This window comes from Mobula birostris, chromosome 24 (genome assembly GCF_030028105.1).
Source record: "Mobula birostris isolate sMobBir1 chromosome 24, sMobBir1.hap1, whole genome shotgun sequence".
NCBI classification, from domain to species: domain Eukaryota; kingdom Metazoa; phylum Chordata; class Chondrichthyes; order Myliobatiformes; family Myliobatidae; genus Mobula; species Mobula birostris.
In genome coordinates, this window is record NC_092393.1 from 10831917 (window position 1) to 10847190 (window position 15274).

The 15274-nt window shown below is 41.8% G+C and overlaps 1 protein-coding gene across 7 annotated transcripts in view; it reads left to right on the forward strand.

Moving 5' to 3' along the window:
* The window catches only part of tmem94 (transmembrane protein 94), a 173163-nt gene that overhangs the window by 91038 nt on the left and 66851 nt on the right, over positions 1-15274 (forward strand). For all 7 annotated transcript variants that reach the window (XM_072242652.1, XM_072242653.1, XM_072242657.1 and 4 more), the window contains 5 exons: positions 2551-2653; positions 6970-7187; positions 7553-7734; positions 14045-14180; positions 14717-14832. In XM_072242652.1, the coding sequence (XP_072098753.1) occupies positions 2551-2653; positions 6970-7187; positions 7553-7734; positions 14045-14180; positions 14717-14832 (755 nt within the window). The remainder of the gene's footprint in view (positions 1-2550; positions 2654-6969; positions 7188-7552; positions 7735-14044; positions 14181-14716; positions 14833-15274) is intronic.

A 15274-nucleotide genomic window follows, 5' to 3' on the forward strand; every position in this document is an offset into this window, starting at 1 on the left:
CATTAACAAATGAGGATGATTTTCTTAAAAATTGTAAACTTTTTCAATACTTCTCACTGTCACATAAATGCAGAAACATTAAGATAAAATAGGTATCAATATTATTAAAACAGTGACCTAAAAAAGTTACTTCAATAATTGAAAGATAACACATAAAATTCAACCATAACATACCTTATTGAAATGCAACACTCACAACATGCTGGAGGAACTCAGCAGGTCAGGCAGCATCCGTGGAAACGATCAGTTGACGTTTTGGGCCAGAACCCTTCAGCAGGACTCATGAGTCCTGAGCGTGTTGTGAGTGTTACTTTGACCTCAGCATCTGCAGAGTATTTTGTGTTTACTGATTGAAATGCATCTGCTCATGCAAACTGATAGAGTAGATTGTCCAAACTTTCATGCCGAGTAATTGGATGCAGCATAGCCAGTGGTTTGGAGCTTTTGCATTTACATGGGTGTTGCAAATTTTACAGCAGTTATTTGGGTAACTAAGCTGTCAAAATCTAGTAGAAATCCAGGCTATTGTAAATCAAGGAGACCTTGCTGCATTTCACATGTCAAAACGTCACTAGGAAATGGTGTATTTTGGAAGTTTTCAATGTATTTGATGGATCATTTGGCACATCGATCTTTTTTGTAAAACATCATTTTAAAGTTTAAGCAGAAAGTGAATTAAAACTTAATTCGCCAAAACTTAATGTGAGCTCCCAGCATATGAATTTGGTAGGTGAAAGACCCTGTTAATCTCCTGATATTGGTTTATTTTAAACTGTATTTTAATTGACTTAAGAGTGATGATATTATCTGAAAACAGTGCATGCTAGTATATACAAACCCCATTTCCAGAAAAGTTGGGATATTTTCCAAAATGCAATAAAAACAAAAATCTGTGACAGGTTAATTCACGTGAACCTTTATTTAACTGACAAAAGTACAAAGAAAAGATTTTCAATAGTTTTACTGACTAACTTAATTGTATTTTGTAAACATACACAAATTTAGAATTTGATGGCTGCAACACACTCAACAGAAGTTGGGACAGAGGCATGTTTACCATTGTGTTACATCACCTTTCCTTTTAATAACACTTTTTAGTCGTTTTGGAACTGAGGATACTAATTGTAGTAGATTTGCAATTGGAAATTTGTCCATTCTTGCTTGATATAAGTCTTCAGCTGCTCAACAGTCCGTGGTCTCCGTTGTCTGATTCTCCTCTTCATGATGCGCCATACATTTTCAATAGGAGATAGATCTGGACTGGCAGCAGGCCAGTCAAGCACACGCACTGTGTGTCTACAAAGCCACGCTGTTGTAGCCCGTGCAGAATGTGGTCTGGCATTGTCCTGCTGAAATAAGTATGGACGTCCCAGGAAGAGACGTCGCCTTGGTAGCAACATATGTCTCTCTAAAATCCTAATATACACCTCAGAGTCAATGGTACCTTCATATACGTGCAACTCACCCATGCCGTGGGCACTGATGCACCCCCATACCATCACAGATGCTGATTTTTTCACCTTACACTGATAACAATCTGGATGGTCGTTTTCATCTTTGGCACGGAGAACTCGACACCCGTTTTTTCTGAAAATTAGCTGAAATGTGGACTCATCTGACCACAGCGCACAGTTCCACATTCTTTTGGTCCATCTGAGATGAGCTCGGGCCCAGAGAACTTGCCGGCGTTTCTACATAGAGTTGATGTATGGCTTCCTCCTTGCGTAATACAGTTTCAAGTTGCATTTCTGGATGCAGCGACGGACTGTGTTGAGTGACAATGGTTTTCTGAAGTACTCCTGGGCCCAGGTGGCTATAATTGTCACAGTAGCATGATGGTTTCTGAGGCAGTGCCGCCTGAGGGCTTGAAGATCACGTGCATTCAACAGTGGTATCCGACCTTGCCCTTTACGTACTGAGGTGTCTCTGAATTCTCTGAATCTTTTCAGAATATTATGTACTGTAGATGTTGAAAGACCTAAATTCTCTGCAGTCTTGCATTGAGAAGTGTTACTTTTGAATTGACTAACAATTCTCTCACGAATTTTGGCACAAAGGGGTGAGCCACGACCCATCCTTGCTTGCAAAGACTGAGCCTTTGATGGACGCTACTTTTATACCCAGTCATGATACCTCACCTGCTACCAATTAGCCTGCTTAATGTGGAGTCTTCCAAACTGGTGTTACTTGAATATTCTGTGCACTTTTCAATCTTATTTTAACTCTGTCCCAACTTTTGAGTGTGTTGCAGCCATCAAATTCTAAATTTGTGTATATTTACAAAATACAATTAAGTTGGTCAGTAAAACTATTGAAAATCTTTTCTTTGTACTTTTGTCAGTTAAATAAAGGTTCACGTGAATTAACATATCACAGATTTTTGTTTTTATTGCATTTTGGAAAATATCCCAACTTTTCTGGAAATGGGGTTTGTAGAACAATGTGCTCATTCATTGTAGTTCTTAGTCTTTCTTTAAGATATGTTTAACAGATTATGAAAAGTTTTATTGACCCACGAATTGAAAATCCTTTTACTGTGCTCTTTCACAGATAGCGTACAGATGTTATCTCATGGCACAGCTGATGTCATCCTGGAGGCCTGCACAGATTTCTGGGATGGTGCAGATATTTATCCCCTCTCTGGATCTGACAGGTCATTGTTGCTTAATGTGATACATAAAGTAAAATAAATCTCTCAATATTCTGGGCTGTTTAACTTAAAGGGAAAAGCAAAATGGGATGGATAGAGCCCTGATAACAAAGGATGGAATAAAAGTGGTACAAAGAAAGGAATCCAGTTGAGGTAAGGTAAGAGACAGCAAGGTTCAAAGGTGGAGGTTGTGGTGTGTATATTGACAGTAGGTTCCCAAACAGTAATGGTAATGTGAGGTATAATCATGAAATTAGAGTTGTATATAACATGAGAAGTGCCATAACTATCAGTAAAGTAAGAACTAGTATTACACCAACAGTAAAGGTTCATAATGTCACCAATAAAGTAAATTGGAAGATTTCAGAATTCACTGAAAGACAACGAAAAATTGGTAAGGAAACGTAAAGAAGAAGTAAGAATCACAAGTTACTATTGATGTGTAAAAAAGGAAATGATTAGCGAAAGATAATGTGAGAATCTTAGTGATTGAGGCAGCAGAAATTATATTGTGGAATAAGGAGCTAGTAGAGCAATTAAGTCTGAAGTCTTGAAAGAAGATGCTTAGTAAAATAGAGAATGATAAGTCTAGACTGGTGGTGAAGAGCTAAAAGAAATTAGCATTGTTTTAAAAAGCTGTAGAGAGTAGTGTTACTGAAATTCAGTAAATCTCTAGAGTTGATGACTTGCATTGTGTTTTGAAAGGGTTGGTTAGGAAGTAATGAATTGTGTTCCTTCGTGCTGTGTTCCACTGCTGCAATAAAAATAGATTTAATAAATAGATATGGACATTCCAGGTATTTTATTATGTGGAAAAAATGAGGTTAATTACTTTGGGAATAATATATTTTTAAAGATTTAAATGGTTGAAAAATGTTGGTGTTCAGAAGGAGATAGGTGTCCTTGCACACTGACAGTTTAACAATATGGTGCAACAAATCAGCACAGCTAAAGACGAGCAGTATGTTGGTATGCTCAGAATTAATTATAAGTCTATTTTGCTTCAATTAATGTAGAACATTGCACCTGGAGTATTGTCCATTGATCTTCCTACCAAAGGAAGAGGAGGAAGCCATGGAGGGATTGTCTACAGAGTCTCTGTAGGTGGAAGTTAAGAACAGGAAGGGGTCAATAACTCTACTGGGTGTTTTTTTCATAGACCACCCAATAGTAACCTGGACATCGAGGAGCAGATAGGGAGACAGATTCTGGAAAAGTGTAATAATAACAGGGTTGTCATGCTGGGGGATGTTAATTTCCCAAATATTGATTGGCATCTCGCTAGAGCAAAGGGTTTAGATGGGGTTTCTTGACACAATATGTAGATAAGCCTGCAAGAGGAGAGGCTGTACATGATCTGGTATTGGGAAGTGAACCTGGTCAGGTGTCAGATTTCTCAGTGGGAGAGCATTTTGGAGATAGTGATCACAACTCTATCTCCTTTACCATAGCATTGGAGGGGGTTAGGAACAGACAAGTTAGGAAAGCGTTTAATTGGATTAAGGGGAAATATAAGGCTATCAGGTAGGAACTTGGAAGCATAAATTGGAAACAGATGTTCTCAGGGAAATGTACAGAAGAAATGTGGCAAATGTTCTGGGGATATTTGCGTGGAGTCTGCATAAGTACATTCTAATGGGACAGGGAAAGGATGGTAGGGTACAGGAACCATGGTGTACAAAGGCTGTTGTAAATCTAGTCAAGAAGAAAAGAGCTTATGAAAGGTTCAAAAAGCTAGGTAGTGATAGAGAGCTGGAAGATTATAAGGCTAGCAGGAAGGAGCTCAAGACAGAAATTAGGAGAGGCAGAAGGGGCCATGAGAAGGCCTTGGCAGACAGGGTTAAGGAAAACCCCAAGGCATTCTATAAGTCTGTGAAGAGCTAGAGGATAAGACGTGAGAGAATAGGATTAATCAAGTGTGACAGTGGAAAAGTGTGTATGGAACTGGAGGAGATAGCAGAGGTATTTAATGAGTACTTCAGTATTCTCTGCGGAAAAGGATCTTGGTGATTGTAGGGATGACTTACAGTGGACTGAAAAGCTTGAGCATGTAGATATTAAGAAAGAGGATGTGCAGGAGCTTTTGGAAAGCATCAAGTTGGATAAGTCACCGAGACCAGATAAGATGTACCCCAGGCGTGGGAGGCAAGGGAGGAGATTGCTAAGCGTCTTTGCATCATCAATGGGGATGGGAGAGGTTCTGGAGGATTGGAGAGTTGCAGATGTTGTTCCATTATTCAAGAAAGGGAGTAAAGATAGCCCAGGAATTTACAGACCAGTGAGTCTTACTTCAGTGGTTGGTAAGTTGATGGAGAAGATCCTGAGAGGCAGGAATTATGAACATTTGGAGAGGCATAATATGATTAGGAATAGTCAGCATGGCTTTGTGAAAGACAGATCATGCATTACGAGCCTGATTGAATTTTTTTGATGATGTAACTGAACACATTGATGATGGTAGAGCAGTGGATGCAGTGTATATGGATTTCAGCAAGGTATTTGACAAGGTACCCCATGCAAGCCTTATTGAGAAAGTAAGGAGGCATGGTATCCAAGGGGAACTTGCTCAGTGGATTGAGAACTGGCTGGCCCTCAGAAGGCAAAGACTGGTTGTAGACGGGTCATATTCTGCATGGAGGTCAGTCACCAGTGGTGTGCCTCAGGGATCTGTTCTCAGACCCCTAATCTTTGTGATTTTTATAAATGACTTGGATGAAGAAGAGGAGGGATGGGTTAGTAAATTTGCTGATGACACTAAGGTTAGAGGTGTTGTGGATGGTGTGGAGGGCTGTCAGAGGTTAAAGCAGGATATTGATAGGATGCAAAAATGGGCTGTGAAGTGGCAGATGGAGTTCACCCCAGATAAGTGTGACATGGTTCATTTTGGTAGGTCAAATATGATGACAGAATATAGTATTAATGGTAAGACTCTTGGCAGTGTGGAGGATCAGAGGGATCTTGCAGTCCGAGTCCATAGGACACTCAAGGCTGCTGCGCAGGTTGACTGTGGTTAAGAAAGCATACAGTGCAATGGCTTTCATCAATCGTGTGATAGAGTTTAGGAGCTGAGCGGTAATGTTGCAGCTATATAGACCCTGCTCAGACCCCACTTGGAGTACTGTGCTCAGTTCTGGTTGACTCATTATTGGAAGGATATGGAAACCATAGAAAGCGTGCAGAAGAGATTTACAAGGATGTTGCCTGGATTGGGGAGCATGCCTTAGGTTGAGTGAACTCAACCTTTTTCCTTGGAGCGACGGAGGATGAGAGGTGACCTGATAGAAGTGTATAAGATGATGAGAGGCATTGATGGTGTGGAAAGTCAGAGGCTTTTCCCCAGGGCTGAAATGGCTAGCATGAGAGGGCACTATTTTAAGGTGCTTGGAAGTAGGTGCAGAGGAGATATCAGGGGTAAGTTTTTTTTACGCAGAGAGTGGTGAGTGCGTGGAATGGGCTGCCAGCGATGGTAGTGGAGGCTGATATGATAGGGTCTTTTAAGAGACTCCTGGACAGGTATATGGCGCTCAGAAAAATAGAGGGCTATGGGTAACCCTAGGTAATTTCTCAGGTAAGGTCATGTTTGGCACAGCTTTACAGGCCGGAGGTCCTGTATTGTGCTGTAGGTTTTCTATGTTCTAATGTGTTTACAGTAGAGAAAGTATAATTGAGTTGATTCCTGGTATGTGGACATTACCCTGCAAGGACAAGTTAAGCAAGCACAGTCTTCCACTTGAAGGGTTAGCTTTGTTTTTTCTTTCCATAGATGTTGCCTGATCTGCTGAGGGTTTCTAACATATTTATTTTAGATTTCCGGCATCTACAGTTTTTTTATATTTTCTTGGTCCTATGCATTATTTTCTAAAAGTAACTTTTTTTTTTAAATATTGAAAACTCTTAGGAGCTTGACAGGGAAGGTACAAGGATGAAGGTTACTTCATTGTGTGTCCAGGATAATTGGTCTTTAGTCAGCTTATAAGGTGTAATAATCCTTTTCATGTAGCGAATTCTTGGCTCTTTAAACTATGATCTGATTACGTGAGTTCATCGCAGAGTTTGTATTTATTAGCAGTATGGAAATGAGTCTGAGGGAAAACTATAGAAGAAATTAAACTACTTAAAATGGGAGTAATCTGCTGAATCACTGTTTGCACTCAAATTGGAAACTCGGTCAATGCAGTTGTAGCTACCAAGCAAAAATTCGCTGTTGGGTTTTAAAAAAACATTTTCAAAAAATTGTTAGCCACTTGCACGTTCTGTTGATGTTTGAATAAATGGATAATACTTTTGTAAATTACTGACCCTCATTTTTGTTGCCATAGGAAAAAAGTGCTAGATTTCTACCAGCGAGCCTGTCTCTCGGGGTACTGTTCAGCTTTTGCTTACAAGCCAATGCACTGCAACTTGTCCTCTGAGCTGAATGGGAAATGCATCGAGTTGGTCCAGGTGCCAGGTCAGAATACCATCTTCACCTCTTATGACTTACCAGGGACCACACCCATTAAACACGGCAGCAGACGGAACAGCTGGAGCTCTGATGGTACTTTTGGTCTTCCCAAAATTAAATATTGTGTGTGTGTATATTTTCATTTCTTCTGCCTTTTTAAAGCTTCATCAATGTCTTGTGTTACATGCCATTTTTCGACTCTGCCTCACCCACAATGATTACAGGTTTGCTGAAGCATAGCTGCACTGCCATCTAGGAATTTGTTGCCATTTAACTCCTCATGAAAGCAAGATGGTGTGATCTGCAATTCAACGGCATGGAGCAGAGAATCAAACCTGAAATCTGTGCATTTCTATTTAGCATTAACACTCGCATCAATTGATTTTTGACATTGAGACAAATGAAAAACTTAATTTGAACTGCTGCAAGCATTACTCCTCATGCCTAACTTGTTTCAGAGGGAATAGTGGAAGTTATGGAGAAGGAAGACTGCATACAAGCCTTGAGTGGACAGATCTTCATAGGAATGGTCTCCTCCCAGTATCAGGCTCGGCTGGACATAGTCCGACTAATAGATGGCCTTGTGAATGCATGCATCAGATTTGTCTACTTCTCCCTGGAAGATGAATTAAAAAGCAAGGTACAGTTTCCAGTTTTGGATTCTGCTGTTTTGGCCCAAAGCCTATCTGGGATGGCTATAGCTGTGTTACAATTGAAGAAATATTGCAACTCAGACGTTTGCAGTCATTTGACATTCAGTATTTGTGTTTTGCTGAGCAAGGCTAGACTGTGAGCATTATTTAGAAAATCTAGATTCAGCCAATTTTCTGTGCACATTGATGTCCAAGTGTTTTATGAGATACAGCATGAGCCAGCAATGAGTAATTGCCTGCAGGTAACTACCCACCACCAATTGGCAGTGCAATACAATGGACCGGTTTCAATTTTTGTTTTGAACGCTTTTCACATCCACAGCTTGAGAGAGTCAGCCTGACTTGCATCAGTCAGTACCTGCAGGCTCTTGTTTTCTCCAAGCTCATGAGGTCATAATAATTTCACCCATTATTTTTTTTTCTTTTTTTAATTCAAGAGATGTGGGCTTCTTAGGCTGAGCTGGTATTTGATTACCCTTAACGTAGAACATACAATAGTACAGCACATTACAGGCCCTTTGTCCCACAATGTTGTGCCAACCCTCAAACCCTGCCTCCCATATAACCCCCCCACCTTAAATTCCTCCATATACCTGTCTAGTAGTCTCTTAACCTTCACTGGTGTATCTGCCTCTACCACTGACTCAGGCAGTGCATTCCACGCACCAACCATTCTCTGAGTAAAAAACCTTCCTCTGAGATCCCCCTTGAACTTCCCAGCCCTTCCCTTAAAACCATGTCCTCTTGTATTGAGCAGTGGTGCCCTGGGGAAGAGGCGCTGGCTATCCACTCTATCTATTCCTCTTCTTATCTTGTACACCTCTATCATGTCTCCTGTCATCCTCCTCCTCTCCAAAGTGTAAAGCCCCAGCTCACTTAATCTCTGATCATAATCCATACTCTCTAAACCAGGTAGCATCCTGGTAAATCTCCTCTGCACCCTTTCCAATGCTTCCACATCCTTCCTATAGTGAGGGGGCCAGAACTGGACACAGTACTCCAAGTGTGGCCTAACCAGAGTTTTATAGAGCTGCATCATTACCTCGCGACTCTTAAACTCTATCCTTCGACTGATGAAAGCTAACACCGCATAAGCTTTCTTAACTACCCGATCTACCTATGATGCAACTTTCAGGGATCTGTCGACATGTACCCCCAGATCCCTCTGCTCCTCCACACTACCAAGTATCCTGCCATTTACATTGTACTCTGCCTTGGAGTTTGTCCTTCCAAAGTGTATCACCTCACACTTCTCCGGGTTGAACTCCATCTGCCACTTCTCAGCCCACTTCTGCATCCTATCAGTGTTTCTGTGCAATCTTTGACAATCCTCTACACTATCTACAACACCACCAACCTTTGTGTCGTCTGCAAACTTGCCAACCCACCCTTCTACCCCCACATCCAGGTCATTAATAAAAATCACGAAAAGTAGAGGTCCCAGAACAGATCCTTGTGGGACACCACTAGTCACAACCCTCCAATCTGTTCGTACTCCCTCCACCACAACCCTCTGCCTTCACCTGGCTATACCTCCCTGGATCCCATGCCTACTGACTTTCTGAATAAGCCTACCGTGTGGAACCTTGTCAAATGCCTTACTAAAATCCACGTAGATCACATCCATTGCTCTACCCTCATCTTTATGCCTGGTCACCTCCTCAAAGGACTCTATCAGGTGAGTTAGTTATGATCTGCCCTTCACAAAGCCATGCTGACTGTCCCTGATCAGATCATGATTCTCTAAATGCCCATAGATCCTACCTCTAGGAATCTTTTCCAACAGCTTTCCCACTACAGACGTAAGGCTCACTGGTCTATAATCACCCGGACTATCCTTACTGCCTTTTTTGAGCAAGGGGACAACATTCGCCTCCCTCCAATCCTCCAGTATCATTCCCGTGGACAACGAGGACATAAAGATCCTAGCCAGAGGCTCAACAATCTCTTCCCTTGCCTCGTGGAGCAGCCTGGGGAATATACCGTCAGGCCCCGGGAACTTATCCGTCCTAATGTATTTTAACAACTCTCAACACCTCCTCTATCTTAATAGCAACATGCTCCAGAACATCAGCCTCACTCATATTGTCCTTGCTGTCATCAAATTCCCTCTCGTTGGTGAATACCGAAGAGAAGTATTCATTGAGGACCTCACTTACTTCCACAACCTCCAGGCACATCTTCCCACCTTTATCTCTAATTGGTCCTACCTTCACTCCTGTCATCCTTTTTTTCTTCACATAATTGAAGAATGCCTTGGGGTTTTCCTTTACCCTACTCGCCAAGGCCTTCTCATGCCCCCTTCTTGCTCTTCTCAGCCCCTTCTTAAGCTCCTTTCTTGCTACCCTATATTCCTCAATAGACCCATCTGATCCTTGCTTCCTAAACCTCATGTATGCTGCCTTCTTCCACCTGACTAGATTTTCCACCTCACTTGTCACCCATGGTTCCTTCACCCTACCATTCTTTATCTTCCTCACCGGGACAAATTTATCCCTAACGTCCTGCAAGAGATCCCTTAACATCGACCACATGTCCATAGTACATTTTCCTGCAGAAACATCATCCCAATTCACACCCGCAAGTTCCAGCCTTGTAGCCTCATAATTTGGCCTTCCCCAATTGAAAATGTTCCTGTCCTCTCTGATTCTATCCTTTTCCATGATAATGGTAAAGGCCAGGGAGTGGTGGTCACTGTCCCCCAGATGCCCACCCACTGAGAGATCTGTGACCTGACCTGGTTCGTTACCTAGTACTGGATCTAGTATGGCATTCCCCCTAATCAGCCTGTCAACATACTGTGACAGGAATCCGTCCTGGACACAGTTAACAAACTCTGCCCCATCTAAACCCTTGGAACTAATCAGGTGCCAATCAATATTAGGGAAGTTAAAGTCACCCATTATAACAACCCTGTTATTTTTGCACCTTTCCAAAATCTGCCTCCCAGTCTGCTCCTTGGTTATCTCTGCTGCTACCAGGGGGCCTATAGTATACCCCCAGTAGAGTAACTGCTCCCTTCCTGTTCCTGACTTCCACACATACTGACTCAAAAGAGGATCCTGCTACATTACCCACCCTTTCTGTAGCTGTAATAGTATCCCTGACCAGTAATGCCATCCCTCCTTCCCTTTTTTCCCCCCTCTATCCCTTTGAAAGCACTGAAATCCAGGAATATTGAGAGTCCATTCCTGCCCTGGTGCCAGCCAAGTCTCTGTAATGGCCACTACATCATAATTCCATGTATGCATTCAAGCTCTGAGTTCATCACCTTTGTTCCTGATGCTTCTTGCATTGAGGTACACACACTTTAGCCCTTCTTCCTTACTACCTTTACACCCTTTATTCCTCCTCTCTTTCCTCAAAGCATCTCTGTATGTTAGATCTGGCTTTACTCCATGCACTTCTTTCACTGCTCTATTGCTCCGGGTCCCACCCCCTTGCAAATTAATTTAAACCCTCCCGAACCATGCTAGGTGGTGGTCGTCAGCTGCTGCAGCCTTTTTGGGGGATCTTTTCTACCTCTTGGGGAGAAGAGTTCCAGGATTTTGATCTGGTGAAGTCAGCGTGGTGTGTGGCTTAGAGGGCATCTGGGGTATGCTTTTGCTTCCCCTGTCCTTCTCGCATATACAGCCAGGGATTTGGAAGGTGCTATTTTGGTAGATTGCAATGTATCCTGTAAATAGTGCAAACTGCTGCTACCATGTTTTGGTGGTGAGGTAAGTGAAGGGCGGCATCACAACTATTGATGCTGGCTGCTACGTCTCCTGTGGTGTCCAGCTTCTTGAATATTGTTGAAGTGGCACCCATCCAGGCAAGTGGAGATACCCCATCACTTTGCTGACTCAACCTTTGCAAATGGTAGACTGGCTTTGGAAGTTGATCGAGTTACTTGCTGCAGGATCCCTGGATCCTCTGTACATGGATACTCCTGTTGAATGGGGGTTGAACAGCTGGTCACAGTTTCTGGTTAATGCTAAGTCCCTCCCCACTCCTCTGATACTGATGGTGAGGGATTTAGTGATGGTAATGCCTTTGAATGTCAGAGGGTGATAGCTGGGTTTTAACTTGTGGGGTATTATCATTACATGAAACTCGTGTGGTGCAAATGTTATTTGCTACCCATCAGCCCAGGACTATTATTGTCTAGGTTTCACTGCATTAGGATGTAGGCTGCTAACTGAGGAGTCGCGAATGCTGCTGAGCATTGTGCTGTCATCAGTAAACACTCCTACCTCCTGACCTTCTGATTGAAAGAATTGCAATTGTGCTTGGCTTCCATAATGCTCAACTCTATATACAGCTTCTCTGGTGAAATTAACTTTACCTGCGTGATGCAGATAGTCATGTTCAGGCTGATAGTACCAATAGCCTTCAACAAGAGAAATCAACTATCTACCCGTGACATTCAATGGAATGTAGGATGAGGGCAGCACTTTGACTGAAAGCTGGACCAATCATGTATGATAGCTGGACCAGGTCAGAGGTTGTGATGTCCTGTCATGAGTTATTTATCTCTGACTTTCCAAAGCCTTTCTACCATGTATATCGTGGAACATCTCTTGCCTGATGAGTGTAGCAACAACACTCGGTTCTCTGCCGACTACAGTAAATATTCACTTCTTTGTGCATTTTGGCTGTGTTGTGCCTGTTCTACAAATTGCACTAAACTCCCCAAGGCTGTTTATTTAAAAAAAAAACTTCTATACTTAAAACCTCAATCTGGGGGGGATGGGGGGGAAGCAGTCATCCAGTGTAACAAAAAATGCTGAAGGAACTTAGAAGGTCAAGAGCAGTATCTCGTTCATGTGGTTAGCCTCCAACCAGATGGCATGAACCTCAATTTCTCTAACTTCCACTCCCCTCTGTTTTTAACTCCCCCCATCCTTCTTTCCTCTGCATTCCCATTCTGGTTGTCCTCTTGTCTTCATGACCTGCCCATCACTTCCCTTTGGTTCCCTACCTCCTTCCCTTTATTCCAAGGTTCACCGTTCTCATCATTTAGATTCCTGCTTCAACCTTTGTCTTTCACCTATCCCTTCCAGCTTCTCACATCTTTCCTCCACCACTAGCCTTCCTCCTTATTTCGTCTCACTTATCACCAATTGCTTGTACTCCTCCCACTCACCGCACCTTCTTATTCTGGCTTGCACTCCCTTCGTTTCCAATCCTGTGTGAAGGGTGTTGGCCCAAAATATCTATAGGTACTCCCTGACCTGCTGAATTCCTCCAACATTTGTGGGTGTTGCTCAGGACTTCCAGAATCTGCAGAATCTGTTGAGTCATTTGCCTGAAATTTCTCCAGGGAATGTACTGTGTCAGGAAATTTAAATCCTGCACTCAGTAATAAAACTTCCACTTTTGCTGTGGAAGATTTCAATACCTTTGTTGAATGTTCGTATCCAGAATTAGAATTAGAATATGTAATCTGAAGTGACTGCTGAAAAAGATAATTTTAATGTGGGGAATGAAACTAACTTCAGTTTCCTTGTCAAGGAAAAGATCCCTTTGCATTAATCTGAGAAAAAAAAGTTCTGCAGGTTTCTGTTCTAATCTTGGTCTCCCAACATTAGAAATATGTACTATGCTGCCTCTTTTCATGTGGTGTAACTCCGAAATTTGAGAGGCAAGTTAAAACTTCAGTAAAAAAATATATGTAATAATAATAAATAAATAATGAATGGGGTACGAAGGGAACTTCCGTTAATACCCCACCTCCCCTTCATATATTTTTTTCTCTCTCTCTCTCTCTTTCTCCCTCTGTGCCTCTCTCTATACTCCTTGCCCATCCTCTGGGATTCCCCCCTCCCCTTTTCTTTCTCCCAGGCCTTCCGTCCCATGATCCTCTCATATCCTTTTGCCAATCAACTTTCCATCTCTGAGCTTCATCCCTCCACCTCCTGTCTTCTCCTATCATTTCGGATCTCCTCCTCCCCCTCCTACTTTCAAATCTCTTACTAGCTCTTCTTTCAGTTAGTCCTGATGAAGGGTCTCGGTCCAAAACGTCGATCCTCTTCCTATAGATGCTGCCTGGCCTGCTATGTTCACCAGCAATTTTTATGTGTGCTGCTTGAAATTCCAGCATCTGCAGATTTCCTCGTGGAAGTGCATATTTAACCTTTGTTTCTTTTTTTAACCATGTGATATAATTCTATTTGAATGCATAAATTTGCTTTGTTTGTGGGGGAGGGAAGAAAATATCCAGATGATTTAATCTGTGCTTATCTTCGCAATTATCTTCTCATATAAAGCAATGCAGATGAGCACTTAGTTTATAATAATCTGTTGTTTGGTCAGGTATTTGCAGAAAAGATGGGTTTAGAAACAGGCTGGAATTGTCATATTTCTCTGCTACCATATGGTGGATGCTCTGGTTCCGAAATCCCACAATCAAGCCCAAGCCATGCTGGCTCCCTACATGATAACCTTCAGGGTAGGCAAACTTTTAATACTTCCTACTGAAGTTTGTGGGAAAATGTGATTAGTGTAATATGTGCAGAATGTGATTTCTACTATAAAATCTGGTACATGAGTTGCACCTGTGTATTGTATATTGATGCAAGTGTATATACCCCCCACCCCCCAATCCCTGCACCCCTTCTATCTGCCTATAATCATTCTCTTGTAGGTAACCAAGTTAAGTGTTAGAGACCAGTCAAAACAAATATTTAATATTCTTGTATTTGAATGTTTTTTATCATTAATGTTCATTGTAAGTTTATGCATAACAGTTAAAGAATAACAGCTGTTTGACCCCAACAAACTGCTAAATTCCTACAGCCTTTAATATTGTGGATCTGAGCTACTTTGAGCCAATATATTTTTTCATACTGGATAAGGAAGACAATACCTGTGCTGAGAACACAGCCTTTGGAGGTTTTAGCTGCCTTCAGTCTATTCCTTCAAGTCAGTAGAGACATTGAACCTTACTGAATCTTATTATAGCCATGGATCTTTGTAACTGCATAGATTCGAAGGATGATGCAGAGGGAGCATTACTAATGGAAGAAGAGAGACACTCTGACCTCATTAGCTTCCAGCCAACTGACAGTGATGTGCCCAGCTTTCTGGAAGATCATAATCGGGTAAGTTGGAGGTTTGGTCATGGATCTGTGCTGAATTTGTGGAGAGTAGTTCCATTATATAAACTGAAATTTTGCTTTGAACCCTTTATGCCATAGATGTAATGGCTGGAATAAATGTAAAACTGCAATGTTTACAAGTTCATGAGACAGTGATGAATCTGTAACCTTTGTACATCATTTGTTAAACACCACAAGTTCAGAGAGTTCCAAGCAAACCATTTTTAATTAATTCATGTAGCACAGCTTTAGCAATGACAGCAAAAGACCTTTATTGCAGCCTTTAATAAAGTAAAATGCTCCACAGAAGCAATGACCAGCAAAATTAAATATAACTATGGAATTGATGGGTGTATTTATTAGCTTTCATTTGAAACCATTCCTTGGATAGCTCCAGTACAATCAGCATATGCCATTTTTAATTTTTCTTTTGCAGCAAAGTAAA